Genomic DNA, 18,223 nt, shown 5'->3' with positions numbered 1-18,223 from the left:
AACACGCGTGTGCCCCCCCCAAGTGTGCAAACACACGTGTGTGCCCCCCCCCGTGAGTGTGCGTGTCCCCAGCGGTGACAGCGAGGTGGCCCCGGGGACACCCCGGGGGTGGCAGTGAGGGGGGGACGAAGCGTGGGGGGGGTATGGGGGGGGGGCTGTGCTGCCCCCCTGTCACCCCCCCCGAGGGACCCGGTGGCCGTAGGTGGGGGTTAGGGGATAGCGGGGGGGGAGGGGGGGCAGTCCCCCCAAGGCCAGGCCCAGGCGGCCGATAAAATAAATAATAATAATTAAAAAAAACCAAAAAAATCAACAAAAAGGTCACGAACACCCCAAAACAGCCGTCGGAATCTTAGAAAACGATCGATAAAAAAAAGGCGGTGGCTCGGCTCCGTCCTCCTGCCGGCGGGGGGGGCACCTGGGGACAGATTTGGGGGGGGGGGGGGGGACACGTGCTGGGGGACTGCCACCTCCCGTGGTGCCACCTGTCCCCGTGTCCCCAGTGTTCCCAGTACACCCCCCAGTGTTCCCAGTATGCACCCCGCGGTGTCCCCATGCACCCTGTGGTGCCCCAGTACGCACCCACAATGTCCCAGTACCCCCCCACGGTGCCCCAGTATATACTTATGGTGGCCCAGTATGCCCCTGCAGCACCCCAGTACGCACCCACAGCCTCCCAGTACGCACCCATAGCACCCCAATATGCACCCACAGCCCCCCAGTATGTGCCCACAGTGCCCCAGTACGCACCCACAGCCCCCAGTACACGCCTGCAGCACCCCCGTATGCCCCTGAAGTGCCCCAGTATGCGCCCATAGCATCCCAGTACACACTCACAGCCCCCCAGTACGTGCCCATAGCGCCCCAGTATGCGCCCACAGCCACCCAGTATGCACCCACAGTTCCCAGTATGCACCCATAGCACCCCAATATGCACCCACAGCCCCCCAGTACATGCCCATAGCGCCCCAGTATGCACCCACAGCACCCCAGTATGTACCCACAGCCCCCCAGTATGTGCCCATAGCACCCCAGTATGCCCCCACAGCCCCCCAGTACGCACCTACTGGCTGCTGGCAGCACCCTTGCCCTCCTCCGGTGCTATATGGGCGCCCTCCTGGGCCAGGCTTTGCCTCCCGTCCCCGTGGGTCCCTGCGGGTGCGAGGGGCAGGGGCTGAGCGCAGACCCCACCACCCCCAGCCCCCCTTTACCCCCCCCACCCAGAGGGGTCGATGGTGCCCAAAACTCACTCTCACCGGGCCCGGGGCCACCTTGGTGCGTGGGCTGAGCCCGGGCCAGCGGGCAGGAGCCCCCGGGGCTGTGGCTGTGCTCGGTGTCACCGCTGTCACCGTGGTGGCAGCACCCGGGGCCGTGCTCCTGGCTGGTGGCGGTGGCGGCTGCTTCCTCCTCCTCCTCCTCCTCGCCCTGCGCCTGCTTGCACAGGTGGTGCTCCACCATCATCTGCAGCTCTGCAAGGCAGCGAGCGGTGCCACGCTGGGGACAGCAGCGTCCCCAAGCCCCCCCCGTGTCCCCAATTGTGGTGTTCCCAGCTGCAGGGACCCCCCTGTCCCCGTGCCACCGCGGTGGCGCAGCCAAATGTCCCCTCCGATGGGGGCTGCTGTGTGCCCCCCCATTTCTGTGTCCCCGTGTCCCCGTGTCCCCAAGGTGGTGGCACCACAGGGGGACACAGCCAGGCCACCTGCGTGTCCCCTGAGACCCCCAGGGGACTGTCACCCCCCCCAGGTACCTTTCATGGTGGGGGTGGTGCGGGACACCTTCTTCCTCTGCCTGGGGGACATGGCCAGACCCGACTGCAAAGCAAGCGGAGGTGGGTGACAGAAGGGGGGGTGACAAGGTGGTGGGGGGCACCCCGGGGTGCTGGGGGGCACCCTGGGGTGCTGGGGGGCTCCTCCTGGCAGCGCCTACCTTCAGCAGGGGGTTGGGGAGCCGGTCCTCATCGATCTCTGGGGACAGGAGGAGCAGGAGGTTACGGGAGGTGGCACGGGGAGGGCACCCATGGGTGCTGGGTGCCCCCACCCCGCTCACCCCCTCGGGAAGGGAAAGGGGGACGCGTGGGGACGGTGCCGTGCTGGGGCCGCATCCTGAACCCCCCCCCCAGGGATGTCCCAGCACCCCGGTGACGCTCAGCCCCCACGGATGAAGCTGCTGGCACCGCTTTGTCCGGAGGTGACATTTGGGGACACCTGGAATGTCCCCAAAGCAGCGAGGGGGGAGGGGGACACGAAGCCACCCCGGGGACGGTGACGCCACCCGGGGTCAGCCCCCGTCCCCAAAGGCCAGATGCCGGCCGGGGGCAGTGACAGGCTCTCAAATGTCACAGCTGGTGTCCCCCTGCCCGTGCCAGCCTTGGGGACGTGCCAGGCGGTGCCGCGTGTCACCGGCAGCTGCTTCCCCCGGAGATGGATGGGCTGAGGGACACCAGGATCCTAAAAAGCACCGGGCGGTGCCACCACCACCCCCACCCCCCCGTAGCACCCATGGGTCCCCTCCTGTCCCCTCCCTGGGGGACCTGGCGGGTTGTGGGGTGCCGGACCCCGGTGCCGCGCGGTGCCACACGGTGCCACGCGGTGCCACGCGTTTTGGGGACCCACCTGGGGACGATTGGTCGCTGCTCAGCACCAGGTTGGCCGGCGTCGGTCGGCGCCTGCGGATCTGGAGAGGGGGGGGCACAGTCGGGACCCGCGGCTGCACCCCAAATCCTGCCACCCCCCCCTTGTCCCCTGTCCCCAAGACCTCGCCCAGCCCCGTTCCTTGTCCCCTTGGCCTCGAGCCGCCGGTGGCCCCGTGGGGACGCGGGGCGCCGAGCCCTGCCGGGGGACGCAGGTGGCTTTTAAATCAACGTCCCCCCCCCTCGGTGCTAATGACAATCAGGAGCTAATTATGGCGATGGCGTGGGGACAGCGGGGACAGCGGGGACAGCACCGGGGCCCTGCCCTTCCTCGGCCACCGCCCGCGCGTCCTTGCCCAAGGTCACCCGGAGCATCCCCGGGGGGCTCCTGCCCCACACCCCGGGGGGGCACATGGGGGGGGGGTTGGTGGCCCCTCGGGTGGCTTTGGTGGCCAGGGGGGGGTGGCCGTGGCTGCCGGGTGCCCCCCGTGATGTGGCAGCCCCGGCGGTGGTCTCGGTGTCCCCGTTGGGGGGCGGACGTTCGCCCCCCCCCGGTTCCCCGCTGACCCACTGACTGAGTGGCCCCGAATTTCCCGGCGGCGGCGAGGATTCCCTAATGAGGCGGGCTGCCTAATGAGATGCTAATGAGATGCTAATGAGATGCTAATGAGCAGGCAGAGCGGGTGGGGCCAGGGCGAAAGGGAAAAGGGGGGGGGGACCCCCTCCAAGCCCCTTCCCCGGCTGTGCGCAGCCTCAGCCCCAGCCCACCACCACCACCCTGCGCCCCCCCCCCTTATTCCCAATCCCCCCCCCCCCACCCCGTGGCAGCCCGGTTGCCATGGAAACCCGCGATCTGGATTTTAACCGGAGATTAAAAGGAGACGAAAATCGCCCCCCCCCCACCTCGCCACCCCATCATCCACCCCCCCCCCCGGCCGGGCTCTTAGGGGCTGGATTTGGGGATTTGGCCCAAGGGGACCCTCCAGAGGGACCCCAAGGTGACACCGAGGTGTCCCCAAGCTGCCCCCCCACCAAGGGGGTCACAGCCATGCCTGGAAAATGCCCCCCCCCCGGCACGGGGATGGGGTGGGGGACACCGGCGTGACCCGCTCAAGGTCACGCAGCCGGAGCTCAGCACCACGGACATGGTTTGTGCATCCCTTGTGCTCGGGGCCGGGCTCCCATCCCCAAATCCCTAAATCCCAACCCCCCACCCCAAAACCCCACCCCCAGAACCCCAAATCCCCATCCCCAAATCCCCACCCCAAACCCCTGTCCCCCAAACCCTAAACCCCCATCTCCAACCCCCCATCCCCAAAACCCCCAAACCCTAAATCCCCATCCCCAAACCCCCATCTCCAAACCCCCAACCCCAAAATCTCAAAACCCCAAACCCCCATCCCCCAAACCCTAAATCCCCATCTCCAACCCCCCATCCCCAAACCCCCAAAACCCCAAATCCCCTCCCCCAAACCCCGCACACCCCCAACCCCACACCCCCTGGGGAGGTCCCCTTTGCTCTCCGCACCCCACAGACGGCTGCTGGGGTCCCCCCACCCCAGGGGGGGGGACACTCTCAGCTCCCCCCCCCCCTCCTCTCTCCTGCCCGCTCTATTTTTATCTCCAGCATCGATTAAGAAAACGCTGGGGCCGGGAGCAGCCGCCGGGGAGGGGGGGGGACGGGGACGGCGTCACCGAGGGGCTCGGCCGGGGGGGGTCCCTTCCATCCTTCCCACCCCTGGGGGGATTGGGGACATCAATGGGGTCGGGGACATCAATGGGGTCGGGGAACTCAATGGGGTCGGGGAGCTGCCCACGGGGATGGCCCCAACCCGTCCCTGAGGATGACGGAGCAAATGCCCCCCCCCCGGCCCCCACCGGCCCCAGCACCCATGGGTGGCACCCAGGAGGGACCTGCGGGGACGAGGTGTGGGGTGGGGATGGAAGGGGTTGGGGGCAGCGCTGCGGGACGTGGGGACACGCGGGGCCGAGTCCCCCCAGGAACCCCTCTGAGGGGACCCCCAAAAAGAGGGATCCCCAAAAAGGGGAATCCCAAAAAAGGGGAATCCCAAAAAGGGGAGCCCCAAAACGGGGGATTCCCAAAAAAGGGGTATTCCCAAAAAAGGGGGATCCCCACCAGGTCTTTTCCTACAGGAACACCCCAAAAAAAAAGTGAGTTATGAACTTGGGGAGGGGACACCGGCACCGGCACCTGCTGCCACCTCCAAAACCCGCCTGGGCCGTTGGGGACATGGGGACAGGAGGTGACCGAGGCTCTGGGGGGGCTGAGAGCTGAGACCCCCCCTGGGGGGTTACCCCATACCCCAAACCCCTGCCAAAGCAGGGCCAGCACCCCCCAAAACTCTGCAGGGAGGGGAAACCGAGGCAGGGACGGGCACGGGATGCACCCCTGGGCGTTACGGGGACCCTGGCACCCAAATTGGGTGGGGGGGCACACTCCTGAGCCCCCCCCTTTTTTTCCCAGAGCCTCTTTGGGTGCTGGAAATGAGCCGTGCAGCAGCCCCAGCTGGTGCGTGGCCGTATTTAGCGACAGGGAGATGCTCGCGGCCCCGCGCTCGCCCCCGCGCCGCTGGCAAGCTCCCCTGGGGGGGGGGGCCGCGCGCTCCCCAGAGCCAAAAAAAAATTGAAAAAAATAAAAAAAGCCAAATTCCCCACTTTTTCAGCACCCCGGAGCCGTCGCACAGGGCTCCTCGTGCCCGGTTGGTGAGGGCACGTGGCGCTCCCCAAACCCACCTGGCCCCGACGCCCCCCACCCCGTGGGATTTGGGGTCCGAGGGGCACCCAAGGGTGCTCGCTGCGGGGTGGGGGGGCCCACAGAGGTCCCGGGGGAGGGTTCCCAGCCCCGAGCAGCGCGGCCGCGGGCCCCTGGCCATGCAATACCTGCTGCTATTCTGGGGCCACGCACCGAGCCAAAAAGGTTTTGCAACGGGCCCCCATGCCCCCCCCCCCCCGTGCCGGCCACCCTGTGCCCCCCCCTCAACCCCCAGGGTCACCCCACAGAGCTTGGGGGGGGGGCTGTGGGTGAGCCCCCTTCGCCCTGGGGCCTGTTGGAGCCCCTCCAGCAGGGGTTGAGCAATCTGGGGGGGTTGGCGTGGGGGCCGGGGGGGGGGGGGGCCGTAACCCTACACCCACCCTGCGGGGTGCTGAGCCAGCCAAGGGCTCCGGGACGGCACCCCGAGCCCCTCACCCCCCCCCACCACCACCCATGGGTGGCCCCCAGCCCTTGGGGGGGCTCATTTGGGGTACAACGGGGTGCAGGGGGGGGGTCCCCAGGGTTAGGGCCCGTCACTGGGGTTGGGGGCGATGCGGCCACGCCGCCCCCAGCCCCACGCACCCCAAATCGCTGTGCCTGTCCCACGCAGCACCCAGTGCCCCCCCCCACTCCCCCAGCACCCACGCTGCTGCACGGCACCCAAGGGTGCACCGCGCCGTGCCCTGCACCCCCCGGGGACAACACAGGGTCCCCTCCCTGTCCCCGGGGGGGGGCTTCAAAGCACCCCACGGCCCCCACCCAGTGCCCCCCCCACCTCTCAGTGTCCCCCTCTCCTCGGTGCACCCCTCCCTCAGCGCCCCCCCCCCACTCCCCGGTGTCCCCCTCCTGGTGCCACCCCCTCCCGGTGTCCCCCCCGATGACCCCCCCGGTGCCCCCCCCCATCCACCACCCCCCTCCCATTCTCCCCCCCCCTCCGTTGTCCTCCCCTCCCCATATCCCCCCTTCCCGGTGCCCCCCGTCCCCCGGCGTTTCCCCTTTCCCGGTGCCCCCCCACCTCCCGCTGTCACCCCCCCCGGTGTCCCCGCTGTCCCCCCCCCCGGTGCCCCCCACCTGCTCCGCCGCCTCGGGGTCGAGGTGCGGCTCGAGGAGCGGCACCGTGAACTGGATCTTGCGGGGGCTGTTGGGCTCCATGGCGGGCGGCTCCTCCGCCGCCTTCCCGGTGCTTTACCGGAGCCTCCCGGAGCCGCCCCGAGCCCGCCCCGGGCCCGCCCCGGTTCCGCTCCCCCCCCCCCTCAACCCCCCCCCACCCTCCACGGGGAGCGTTTTTCCCGGAGCCGCCCCCCCCCAAACCCTCCCCACCCCGCCCCGGTCCCGGTGCTGCGCGCTCTGCGCCCTCCCCGCCGCCTCTCCCGGTGCCGCCCCGGTAGCGGCGATTGGGTGGCGGAGGGACAGAGGGACACCGGGAGGGACAGAGGGACAGCGGGAGGGACAGAGGGACAGCGGGAGGGACGGACGGACGGGCACCGGGACGGACAGACGGACAGGGGCACGGACAGACGGGCAGCGGGAGGGACAGACGGACAGGGGGGCACCGCGCATGGAGAGGGGCGCAGCGCAAGGGTGGAGAGGTTGGGGGGGGGGGCGCTGAGACGGACAGACGGACAGACAGACGGACAGACGGACAGACGGACGGACGGACGGACACACGGATGGGTGGATGGACGGACAGACAGACGGATGGAGGGGACAGACAGAGGGACAGGCGCAGCCACCGGGGCAGGCGCAGAGGGACGGGGATGGAGGGGAGCGCAGGGGGGGGGGGACAGACGGACACCGGGACGGACACACGGACAGGGCACAACGTGGAAACGTGGACGGACAGACGGACACCGGGACAGGGGGATGTGTGGGGATGGAGGCACGTGGGGACAGACGGACACGCTGGGACACACGGACGGTGGGGCACGGGTGGGGGGACATGGGGGTGGTGGGGAGCACGGACATGGGGACGCGTGGATAGAGGGACACACGGACAGCAGGACACACGGATGGTGGGACACAGGGACAGCAGGACAGATGGACAGCAGGACATGTGTGTGGTGGGACACACGGACAGCAGGACACACGGACACATGGCACAGACACACGCCCACACTGGGACGGCCACCCAGACGTGGCCATCGGGACCCCCAGGGACAGACCCACGGCCACCCCCTCAGAGCACGTGGCCAGGACGGACAGACGGACACGGGGACAGACGCCCGGACAAGGACAGGCCCCAGCAGCCGGGTGCACAGAGGACACGGCACGAGCAAAGTCCCCACGTGCTGCGCCCCGGGCCCGCTGCCCACGGGGGCAAATTCCCCTGGGGCATCGATCTCTGCCCCCACCCCCCCCCAGCCCCCACGGGGACCGTCCCTGCCTGCGGAGGTGGCCCCGTGCCCCCCCCGTCCCCATTGTCCCCTGTACCTGCAGGGGGGACGTGGTGTGGTGGCACCCCCAGGGTGGTTGCGTCCCCAAATTTGGTGGCCCAAGAGGGGACGTTGGAAGGGAGGGGGTGGCAGCATGAAAAAAAAAAAAAAAAGTGACAGATTTAGGGCCAAAGGAGGGGACAAGAGATACCCTGCACCCAGTGCCACCCCCCCATGGGTTGGGGACACCGGGGCACTGCCGTGTGGCCGCCCCTCAAGGTGGGCACGGGGCCACGTCCCCCGTGTCCCCAGTGCTGGGGGGTGTTTTTGGGGCTGTCCCCAAGCCTGTAGGGGACAAAGGGTGGACAGTGACCCCCTCCAGGCAGGGTGGAACCCCCCCTTGGCAAGGTGTGACACCCCCCAGAGCGGTGACGGGGACGTGGGTGACCTCTGCTCTGTGCCATCGGCCACCCCGGGGGGGACGAGGACAACCCCAAGCTTCGCCCCCGTGCTTGGAGAGATGAATTTTGGGGCCCCCAGTACCCGGTTCCAGCACTCTTGGAGCCATCGTGGGGGCTTCGTGCCTGGGGTGGGGGCAGCTGATGGCCCCCGGGGCCTGTCCCAAAGCCACCAGAGCCACCCCCCCACAGGGTCTCCTCCTGGTGGGGTTCGTGTCCCCAGCCCCTTCCACCCCCCCTTGGCAAAGCTTCCCCTTGCTGGGAACCCCAAAACCCCTTCGGCAAGTGGCAGAGCCCCCCCCTCAGGACACCAGATCCGGCCCAGGGAGCTGGCTGCCGGGGTGGGGGGGACAGAAAAAAGGGGAGGGGGGGGACAGGGTGGCAGCGCCGCAGCCGCAGCCCTAAAAGCGCATCCCATCACTTATTCATGCCGCGGGAGGCTCCGGCAGTGCGAATTAGCTAACTAGGTCAGGCGGGGGGGGTGGCGGAGCCTCTCCCCCCCCTCATCCAGGATGATCTGCCCGTGCCCCCCCGGCTTTAATGGGAAGGGGACCCAGCGCCACGCGTGGTGCAGCCGGGAGGGGACTTTGGGGACGGTGGCACCTCTGGGTGCTGCGGGTTTGGGGTCACCCCTCCGGGGGGCACGAGGACACGGTGGCAACCTGCACGCGTGGCCTGGAGCTGTGGGAAAGGCACCAGGAACCCCGAAATGCTCCTAAAACCGTGTGTCCCCCCCACCCTGCTCGTCCCCTGGGGGTGTCCGGCTCCGGCGTCACGCAGGACCGGCCTCGACCCCGTTAATTATTGATGCACCAAGCACTCGGTGCAGGCGGCCCCACAGCACCCCGCTGCTCCGGGGGGGCTCGGTGGCCCCCAACCCATCTGTCCTCGGTGCTGGGGTTCAATCCTGCACCACCCTGAGCCCCCCCCCCGGAGGTGGGAGGGGTGAAATGGAGGATGCTGCGTGGTTTGGGGTATTTTTTGGGTACATCTCCCCGCACGGGGGCCTCTCCTGGGGTCCCCTTGGTTGGGGATTGAGGGGACATCCCCAGCTGTGCCCCCTCCCGGCTGCCCCCCCCTCTCCATCCCTTCCTCCCCTGCATTTTTCCGGCCTCCTCCGAGCAAGGAGGACACAAACCAGCAGCGGGGACCTCGCCCCGTGCTGTCAGCAAAATCCCAAATCCCCGCAGGTCCCTGGGGCTGCCCACGGGGCGCTCTCGGCTCGGCCCCTTTCCATTTTGCTCCTCGCCGGGCTTTTACGGGAAAAATCCTGCCCGGTTTCGATCCGGCCTCGCTCTCCTCGGCCGCGTCCCGGGGGCCTTGGATGCGGCCCCAGCTCGGCGGCGAGGCGGCGGCTTCAAAGCCCAGGGAAGGTGGAGGGGAAAGCGGCTTCAGAGCCACGCGGCGGAGAGGCTGCAAAGTCATCCTGGGGGGCAAAAATCGGGGAGGAAAAGGCGGAATCGGGCACGGATTTGGGGTGATGGAGCTGGGATAACGCAGCAGGGATTTGGAGATGCCACTTGGCCACGAAGCGCAGCGTCCCCTGGCCATCGACATCCCCGAGCATCCCTGGCAGGGTGGGGACGGCGGGCGCTGGATGTGACCCAGGGCTAAAAAAAAAAACCCCAAGGGCATCGGGCTGAAAGCATCCTGCGGGAGGAGGAGGCTATTTTTCTGCTCCTGGCCTGGAGGGAAGCCAGGGAACAGGAGATACGGCCGGGACAAATCCCTTCCCTGCACAGGAGGGGACAAAAAGTGGCACGGGGGCGATGCGCCAAGGGGCGTCCTTGGAAAATCGCGCTCCGGGCAGGCGAAAGCAATGGTTAATTTCGGGGCTTTTCTCCACAAACGCTTGCAGGCTAAAAATATCCCTCCTCCGGGCAGCACCATTCCAGGAGAGCGCGTCCTGACCGCCCGGCTCGTTGCCTTTTTTGACGGGCTCCTGCCTTTGGTCGAGCCGCGCTGGCCGGGCTCGCCGCGGGGCACGGTGCCGGTGAGGGCCGGGCCGGGACCTGCCCCATCGCCGCTCTGCTTTTTGGGGTAGAAAAGGCAGAAAAGGGCAAGGGGAGGACGGGGGTAAAGACATCTTCATCCCAGAGCTCTTCCTCAGCCTCTTCGTCCACCTCTGCCGCTGTCCTAGCAGCGCTGGTGGCCCACGGGCAGCGCTGGTGGCCACGATGTCCTGGATGGAGGTGAGTGCCATCCTTCTGTGCCATTTGTCCTTGTCCCCAGGCACCTGTCCTTGTCCCCAGGTGCTTGTCCTTGCCCCCAGGTGCCTTCAGCCCGGTGCTGGAAGGTGGGAGTGGAGCTGGGGCTGCGCAGAGAGCAATAAACTTTTGGGAAAAAAACCTTTAAAAAGCCACCTCCAGCACCTGTCCCGCCTCACCGCCCAGCTCGGTGTCCCCACATCCTGTCCCCTCTCCTCCCCGCAGCCTGTCCCCTCTGTCCCCTCTCCGTGCTGTCTCCCAGCCCCTTATCAGAGCCGCGCAGCGCTGGGGGCAGCGGGCAGGGCGCCGATAAGCTCCTGCAGCTCCTTTATCACCGCGTGGCCACCTGCAGCTTGGCACGGCGTGCCAGCTTTTGGGGTGTCCCTCCAGCCTCATGGGTCCTCCAGGGAGCCGAAAATCCTACTGGAGGGTGTGGGGCAGCGCGGGTACCCCCGTGTCCCACCAGGAGCATCGCCCCCAAAGACCCCTGTCCTGGAGATGGGTGCTCTTGTCACCCCTGGAAAGGGCTCCCCGGGTGGCTCGCTGGGTGCCCGGGCTATTATTAGCCCCCCGTCACCCACGTAGGCAGCTCATTAAGTTTTTCCCGCTGTGGCAGCGGATGTGGGTCAACGTTTTGAGGTTTCACTGTTGATTTTTTTAATTTCCTCTTCAAAACAGATGAGTTTCCTCCCAGCTCGCTGACGACAGATGCCGCCGGGGGCCGGGCACGGCAGCGGTGGCGGTGGCGGCGGGGTGGGGGGGACGAGGCCGATGGCCCCTCGGTGGGGATAAGGCAGCGCCTCGGCGGGCTGCCCGGGTGCCCCCTGCGTGGGTGAGTGATGGAGCTGGGGGGGGTGCGGGGCTGCTTTCACCCCAAAAAGGTCTGGGGGGGGAAGCGAGGACTGGGGGGACGGCAGAGGGGGTGGATGAGGGGGAGGTGGATGGATGCGGGGTTGGGGGGCGGAGGTGAGGGGTTGGGGGGTGTCTGAGGGGGGTGGGTCCTGGAGCAGAGAGAAACCTCCCCCCGTGCCAGGGAGGTGCTGGGGGGAGAGGGGACCGGAGGGGATGGTGGGGACCGGGGCCGGGGGTGGCACAGGATGGGGCTGGGGCACGTGGCTGGGACGAATGAGCCGCGCTCGGACCCCGATCCACGGCCCCGTGCGCCGTGGCCTCTTGCTTGGCTCCGCAAACCCCCCGTGTCCCCTGGGGACAGGCAGGCTGGGGGCTGGGGGCACTTATCCTGAGATTTAGGGGGGGGCACAGCATTTCCCTGCAGCCCCCGAGGGGTTGGGATGGGGCAAGCCCCGGCCACGTGCCCCCCGTGGGGCTGGATGCGGCCTTGGTGAGCACCCGGCTGCGGGGTGGCCGCTCCCCGAGCCCCCCCAGCCGCCCCATCCCGGGGTCTGATCCCATGTGGGGTGCTCCGGGATCGATCCTGAGCACCCCGAGGTGCCTGGGGGGGACGTCCCGGCCCTGGGGGCTTCACCCGTCCTGCACCTGGCCCGGCGGGAGGAGAAATGGGGAAATGGTGACAAGGACGAGCTGCGCTGCGCCCTCCCCCCGCTGGGGACTTTCGGCACCGCTGCAGCTCCGGGGGCGCACTGGGGGGGGTGGGTGCCAGAGATTGCACCCCCGGCTCACATCACCCATGGGTGCAGGGGGCTTGGGGTGCCCCCGGGGATGTGGTTCGGGTGTGGAGGATGCTGTGGGGGGGCCCTAAATCCAGCTGTGAACCAGGACCCCATGGACCCCGACCCCATCCGTGCCGTGGCAAGGGGCGAGGGAGCGGGGTCGGAGGTGCTGTGCACCCCCGCAGCGGGATCGCTCCCCAGGAAGGACCAGCAGCAGGCATGGGGATGGAAACGGGGTCTCCATTTGCTGCTGCCCCCGCTCCTAAAAAGAAAAAAAACCCAAAGGGGACCCCAAAATGTTACGGTGCCGTGCAACGCGGCTGCACCAAGGGGTGATGCGGGGACCTGGGGATGCCTTGTGGGGCGAGGAGCCCCCCGTGGCACCCATGGCCTGATGCTGGAGGAGGAGACCCCCCCCCCCAGACACATCCTCAAGGCTCTCCTGTCCCCGCAGGGTCTCCTGCCCCCCACCCCCTGCCCCGGGAGCCCCCCGGCCCCTCCTGGAGCTGCCATGGAGGGCTCCTCGGTGCTCAGCCCGTCCTCGTGGGAGAAGCGGCGCGCCTGGGTGAGGCAGAGCCGCTGCTGGAGGACCACGGTGGTGGAGGAGGAGGCGGCCGCTGCCATGCAGGACGTCCCCGAGCTGCAGCCCCCCCACCTGGACGACGTCTTCCTTGAAGGTTTTTGAGGGGGGGGGGCGCAAATGGGCAAACGGATGACCCCGTGCATGGAAACTGCTCGTGAGCGCGTGCCCGTGCGCGTGCCAAGCCATCCGTGAGCACGTGCAGGGGCGCAGCGTGCCCGTGGGCACTTGCCCGTGGTGGTGGTGATGGGGGGGGTTGCGCACTCTCCCCCCCCCCCCCGGGGGTTGTGCTGGGCTCAGCGCCGGTGGCCGCAGCGCCGCGGGGCCCCTCGTGCTGGGCTCGTGCTGCTTTATCTCACGCTGCCTCTCCGCTCCCCGCAGGAAGCTCCTCCAGCAAGATAGAGACGTGGCTGCAGCACTGCGGGTGAGCTGCTGGGGCCACAAGGCGCACGCTGCCACCCCGCTGTGCCCCCCCCTCGGGGGCTTTCTGCAACCCCCGGGGCTTTCTGCACCCCCCCGGCACCGTCCCCGTGCGCCCCAGGGGTGCGGGATGATGCTGGCGCCTGTGGCTCGCGCTTGGTCCTTGCTGGAAGTGGCACAGGAGCCGCAGGCACGTGTGTGCCGAGGGGGGGGACACAGCGGTGTGTGTCCCCCCCCCCCCAGTCCCTGCTCGCCCCCGCACAGGAAACGCAGCTGGCACCCGGCCCCGGCGCTGCCACCGGGTCCCACGCCAGGCGTCACCAGGAAACCCCCGGCTGGCTTCGGCTTCCCCCATAGGGCCGAGCAAGAGGGATGGCATTGGGGGGCCTAAAATAACCCCCCCACCCCAACGCTGGGGTCCCCTGGGTGCTGGGCATCCCCCCCCCCACGGTGCCATGCTGTCACCTGCAAACTGAGCCACCAGCACATTGTCCCCCCCTGCTTTGTCCCCATCCCCCAGCGCTTTGCCACCCTGCTCAGGACCCTTCCCATCCGCAGCCCCCCCAGGATTGGGGGTGGGCAGCCCCCCCTGGGGGCTCACTGGGGGTCTGCTCTGGCTTCAGGTCATCCGTGGAGGTGCTGCCGGAGGAGCTGGGCTTGCTGGGTCCCTACGGTACGTGGGATTTGGGGCGCAGCGCGGATGGGGAGGTGGGGGGTGGTCCCCAAAGCCCCCCCCCCCAGCTCACGGCCGCGCTCTCTCGCAGGCTGCAGGAGCAGCAGCGCCAGCTTCGAGGACGATCTGACACTGGGAGCTGAAGGTAGCGGCCCCCCCCCCCCCGGGCTGTCCCCTCCTGCGGTGGCACTGTCCCCAAGGGGCAGAGTGTCCCCCGGGGGGTGCAGGGCACCAAAACCGTCACCCGTCCCCAAACCCTGCACCCGCTGGGGCTGTGACGGTGTCACCGCAGCACGGGTGGCGGGCGGGGGACCTGTCCCCAGCCCCCCATGAACCCCACGTCCCCCCCCCAGCACCTCTCTGCTTCCCTTCTGCAGCTCTTCTGCTCCCGGGGAATGACAAAGCCACCGGCAGGTGAGGGCTGGGTCCCGTCCCCGTGCACCCTGGGCCATCCCCAGGGCTTTTGGGATGTCCCCAAGGCTCTTGGGTTGTCCCCAGGGCTCTGAAGTTGTCCCCAAGCATGGGCCAGGCTGTGCCACCTCCTGCCATCTCCCCCCCTTCCCCCCCCAGCAGGGCTTTTCGGGGCAAGCAGCTCCACCTGGGGCACAGCATGGCATCCAGCGCCCTCTCCAGCCTCACCAACAAGACCAGCTCCAGGTAGGGGCTCCCCGAGGGGGTTTCGGGGCCACCCCCTCACGTCACCCATCCCCATATGGGTGGCGCTGAGCCGGGGCTGTCCCCCCCCGCAGCATCTCCGAGGTGCTGGAGTGGCGGCAGGCGGACGCCGAGGAAATCCTCTACAACCTGGGCTTCGTGCAGAGCGAGCCGGGCGCCGTGGCTCGCATCCCCGCGCGCTTCTTCTCGGCGCCCTCGCAGGCCAAGGGCATCGACTTCCAGCTCTTCCTCAAGGCCCAGGTGCGGCGCATGGAGATGGAGGACCCCTGCCTGATGCTGGCCAGTGAGTGACACCTTATCCCCGAGTTTTTTTTTTTGGGGGGGGGGGAAAAGGACGTGGGGAGCTGATTTCCCACCCCCCCAGAGCCGGGGTTTATCCGCCGCGCTGTGCTTTGCTCCACGGGGATGGTGGCAAGGATGCTCCCGTGCTTGGTTTCCCCCCCCGTGCCATCTGGGGGGAGCACAACCAGGCTGCTGCAGCCCCCCGAGCACCCCTCACCCCCTTTTTGCCTCCTCTTTCCCCCCCCCCAGGTCGCTTCCAGCAGGTCCAAGCTCTGGCCGCCACGGCCGACGCCTTCTTCTGCCTCTACTCCTACGTCTCCAAGACCCCCGTGCAGCGCATCTCCCCCTCGCGCCTCGCCTGGGCCGACCCCGACGTCCCCAATATCCACCTCCCCCCCGCCCAGCCCGCCGTCCTCTCCCCCGGGGACCGCCTGAAGAAGGCCGTGGCCAAAATGTGCCTCTACACGGCCCCCCGCGCCGGGGACAGCCCCCGGGGGTCCGGAGCCCTGGGCAGGGTGGTGCAGGAGGTGCTGGAGAGGGCCAGGGAGGAGAGGTTTCGCTTCGACCCCCCCAATGGGGAGGGTGGGGAAAGGGACATCGCTGGGGTGCCCCTGGGGACGTCACCGCATGGAGCCCAGGGGTCTCCACCGGCACCCCCGTGGCTGGAAGGGGGTGTCCCCGAGTGTCACCAGCAGCCGGGGCTGTCCCCAAGGTTGTCCCCAGAGGGGATGGACACTGCCAAGGAGCATCCCCGCTGCCTGAGCCCTTCGCTGGGGGGTCTGCCGTGGGCTGGGGGTGCTCCGTGCCCCGTGGGGACAGGACAGGGTGGCACCGAGGATGGGCAGCCGTGGGGGGACCTCGCCTCGTCCCCAGCTCCGTGCGCCACGGCCACTGGTGGCGGGTGGGTGTGTGCCACCCCCGAGAAGCCGGGAGCCGAGGGGGACTCCGGGTTTGGCTCCAGCCCCTGGGGGTCCTCCCCCGGGGGGGGGAAGGAAGGGGCTGAGCCCCCCGGTGAGCCCCTGGACTCCTGCGGGGCATCGTCCCCGTGGTCCCACCAGCCGAGAGATGGAGGCCAACGGGCCCGGCGGAGCAGGGGATGGCACCGGGGGGGTGACCCGAGGGACAGCAGCCGGTGGCAGGGGGACGCACGGGGGCTGCACCCCCAAGGGAAGGCTCCGGCACTGGGGGGGCTCTCCCCCCATCACCCCAGCTGGGCAGAGACGCGCTGCGGAGAGGCCCCGGACTCCTTCGAGATGGAAGAGGTGAGGGGCAGCGGGGGGCTGGGGAGGGGGGGCGAGGGGGCGGCGGTTTAGGGGACGAAGGATTTGGAGCCTCTTGCACGAGGGAGGATCCTTGCACACCCACAGCCACGCTCGTGCACGGAGGCATCTTGGTGCACACTCAGGAGCGTGCACAGCGTGCACGTGCGTGGATGCACCTTGGCGTGGGTGCTCGTGCACGCACGGGGGCACCTTTGCACAAGCACCCACGTGTGCTCACACGCACGCACGCCCTTGCACATGTGTCCCCAGCCCTCCCCTTTTTTGCACAACCTCCCCCCCGTGCAGGTGCCGAGCGCCGGCGAGGACGACGGCGATGCCCACGAGGAAACCGGCTGCTCCCTCCCTCCCTCCCTGCGGGTCCGGAGAAGTAAGTCCAGGGGGGGGCTCTCCTCTGGGGGGGGGCAGGGGGCACACTGGGGGGGTCGCAGAGGTGCTCAGGACCCCCGGGGGCTTCCTCCGGCACCGCTGCCAGCGCGCCCCCTCCCCGCTCTCCAGGCTTGATGCTGCAGGGCTGCAGCGGCCACTCCGACAGCAGCGGCTTCGTGGAGGAGCCGCTGCCCGAGCAGACGCCGTGAGACCCCTGAGGGACCCCCTGCTCGCCCCCACCGCGGTGCCAGCACCGGCTGGGAGCCGCCGAGGGGTGCACGAGGGATTTTGCCCCCCCCCATCCCAGCGTTTCGGACCCCGGAGCCCGTCCTCAGCCGAGGGCTGAGCACTGCATGGAGCCGTGGGTCTGGGTGTGAGCGTGCGTGCACGTGTGTGTGTGTGTGTGTGCGTGTGCTGCACCAGGAACCTCTCAACTCAGGACTTTTACCCCCAAAACCACCAGCATCCCCCCCCCCCCACCCCCCTTCGCCCTGTTTTTGTGTTCAGGGCTTCACTAGCACTTTGGAACCGCTCTGCTCCCCGGGCGCGTGTAACACTAGGACGGGGTTTTTCGGGGCAGAGCCCACAGCACACTGGAAATAAAATTCCCCAAGGGATCAGGATGTGGCTCTGCCTTTTTTTGGGGGGGGGACAGGACACAGATGGGGGCTGTGTGAATCTCCCGGGGTGTGCAGAGCCGGAGGAGGTGCTGGGCTTTGGCACGGCTCGGTGCTGCTGGGCGTTTGTTTCGCTCCCCAGCCTTTCTCAGCCCCCCCGAGCCTCCCTCCCGTTTCCTTATCTGGCTGTTTTATGGCTCGGGGCCTGCTCCTCGTCTTCCTGCCCCCTTTATCTCCGCGGCTTTGCCGTTCTTCCTCACCTCGCCATGGTGCCCTGCAGCTCCCTTAACCCCCCCCGTGCCGAATAACGGGGTGGGGGGCAACCTCGGCACCTCCCGTGGCCACCTCCCCAGATCAGGGTCCCCTTTTTGTCCCCTGGTTTGGTGGCAACCGACCCCATCTCCCTGCCCCGTGCCACCCAGGGCCACCTCTCCATCCCTGCCAGGTCCCAGCCGGTGTCCCCGGGTGTCCCCATGGGCCACCAGCTCCCCCCACCCCGAAGATGTGGGGACAGAACCGTGGCACCTGCGGTCGGCACCGCAGCGCCTCCGGGTGCCTCGCGGTGAGGAGGAGGAGGAGGAGGAGGAGGAGGAGGAAGGCCCCAGCCCCAGGGCAGCAGCGTTGGGATTAATGGGGAGGGAAAGTCCGGGTGCAAAAATACCCCCCCAGCACTTCCCGGTGGAGAGCAGCCAGGGGTGGGATTATCCCGGATTAACCACGCAGCCCCTCCGGGACCCAGCCCGGTTCCCACCGCCGCTGCGCCCTGGGTGCCACGGGTGCTGTGCAGGGGGGGTCTGCAAGGGGTCCCCAAAACTGGAGGCTCCCCGAAGGGGCTGGGACCCCTCCCAGTGACCTGCAGGCACCTCCCCAGTCCTCGCTCTGGTCCTGGTTCCTTGGACGAAGAGAGGAATAAATCCTCATCATCCGGGCAGGTTAAGGACGGGATGGGGAAACGGGATGGGGACGGGACGGGATGGTCCCCAAAAAGCCTGGGGAGGGGGCTCAGGGGTGAGCTGTCCCCTGTCCCCCTCTGGGGACACCCATGGCCAGTTTCATCCCACCCATCGGGCACACTGGACTGGGAGCAGGGTGAAAACCAGTGCCCAGCACCAAGGAGCTACTGGGAACAAGCCCCTCACCACGGGGACTGGGAAGCGGACGCCCACCCAGGACAGACCCAAACTGCCCGAGCATCTCCTGGGCATCGCCCCACTAACCCTAACCCTAACCCTAACCCTAACCCTAACCCTAACCCTAACC

General features: G+C 68.5%; 2 protein-coding genes across 6 annotated transcripts; one reads left to right on the top strand and one right to left on the bottom strand.

Moving 5' to 3' along the window:
- Positions 1 to 318: 318 nt before the first annotated feature.
- On the bottom strand, positions 319 to 6,672 carry PPP1R1A (protein phosphatase 1 regulatory inhibitor subunit 1A). 2 transcript variants are annotated; one of them, XM_072031983.1, is made up of 7 exons: positions 6,471 to 6,672; positions 2,610 to 2,670; positions 1,924 to 1,961; positions 1,745 to 1,808; positions 1,254 to 1,466; positions 1,061 to 1,149; positions 319 to 415 (listed from the first exon to the last, which is right to left on the bottom strand). In XM_072031983.1, the coding sequence occupies exons 1-6, from the start codon at positions 6,549 to 6,551 to the stop codon at positions 1,061 to 1,063; spliced, it is 546 nt and encodes a 181-aa protein (XP_071888084.1). In that variant the 5' UTR covers positions 6,552 to 6,672; the 3' UTR covers positions 319 to 415. The 2 variants fall into 2 exon arrangements, with proteins under 2 accessions (XP_071888084.1, XP_071888083.1); XM_072031982.1 differs by having other exon boundaries at positions 1,248 to 1,466; positions 6,471 to 6,669.
- A 2,985-nt stretch (positions 6,673 to 9,657) lies between these two features.
- On the top strand, positions 9,658 to 16,969 carry TESPA1 (thymocyte expressed, positive selection associated 1). Of its 4 annotated transcripts, none has more exons than XM_038172569.2 (12): positions 9,658 to 10,421; positions 11,115 to 11,268; positions 12,522 to 12,744; positions 13,029 to 13,071; positions 13,691 to 13,740; positions 13,832 to 13,885; positions 14,118 to 14,154; positions 14,311 to 14,397; positions 14,490 to 14,698; positions 14,947 to 15,959; positions 16,266 to 16,347; positions 16,453 to 16,969. In XM_038172569.2, exons 3-12 carry the CDS (start codon positions 12,579 to 12,581, stop codon positions 16,479 to 16,481), a joined length of 1,770 nt encoding a protein of 589 aa, XP_038028497.2. In that variant the 5' UTR covers positions 9,658 to 10,421; positions 11,115 to 11,268; positions 12,522 to 12,578; the 3' UTR covers positions 16,482 to 16,969. The 4 variants fall into 4 exon arrangements, with proteins under 4 accessions (XP_038028497.2, XP_038028494.2, XP_038028496.2 ...); XM_038172566.2 differs by having other exon boundaries at positions 9,666 to 10,421; positions 16,476 to 16,969; XM_038172568.2 differs by having other exon boundaries at positions 9,668 to 10,421; positions 14,314 to 14,397; positions 16,476 to 16,969.
- Positions 16,970 to 18,223: the final 1,254 nt, after the last annotated feature.

Source organism: Anas platyrhynchos, chromosome 34, assembly GCF_047663525.1.
Source record: "Anas platyrhynchos isolate ZD024472 breed Pekin duck chromosome 34, IASCAAS_PekinDuck_T2T, whole genome shotgun sequence".
Classification (NCBI taxonomy): domain Eukaryota; kingdom Metazoa; phylum Chordata; class Aves; order Anseriformes; family Anatidae; genus Anas; species Anas platyrhynchos.
Note: the sequence above shows the minus strand (reverse complement) of the source record. Positions and strands in the feature narration are given on the sequence as shown.

What these genes read in the sequence shown, in the direction of transcription:
- PPP1R1A (XM_072031982.1), bottom strand. Translation starts at nt 6,551, where the DNA reads ATGGAGCCCAACAGCCCCCGCAAGATCCAGTTCACGGTGCCGCTCCTC. An exon ending in ACCCCGAGGCGGCGGAGCAG is followed by an intron (nt 2,671 to 6,470) that starts GTGGGGGGCACC and finishes CCCCCTCTCCAG; the next exon opens with ATCCGCAGGCGCCGACCGAC. An exon ending in CACCACCCCCACCATGAAAG is followed by an intron (nt 1,467 to 1,744) that starts GTACCTGGGGGG and finishes GCTGCCTTGCAG; the next exon opens with AGCTGCAGATGATGGTGGAG.
- TESPA1 (XM_038172566.2), top strand. Translation starts at nt 12,579, where the DNA reads ATGGAGGGCTCCTCGGTGCTCAGCCCGTCCTCGTGGGAGAAGCGGCGC. An exon ending in AATGACAAAGCCACCGGCAG is followed by an intron (nt 14,155 to 14,310) that starts GTGAGGGCTGGG and finishes TTCCCCCCCCAG; the next exon opens with CAGGGCTTTTCGGGGCAAGC. An exon ending in CCCCTGCCTGATGCTGGCCA is followed by an intron (nt 14,699 to 14,946) that starts GTGAGTGACACC and finishes CCCCCCCCCCAG; the next exon opens with GTCGCTTCCAGCAGGTCCAA.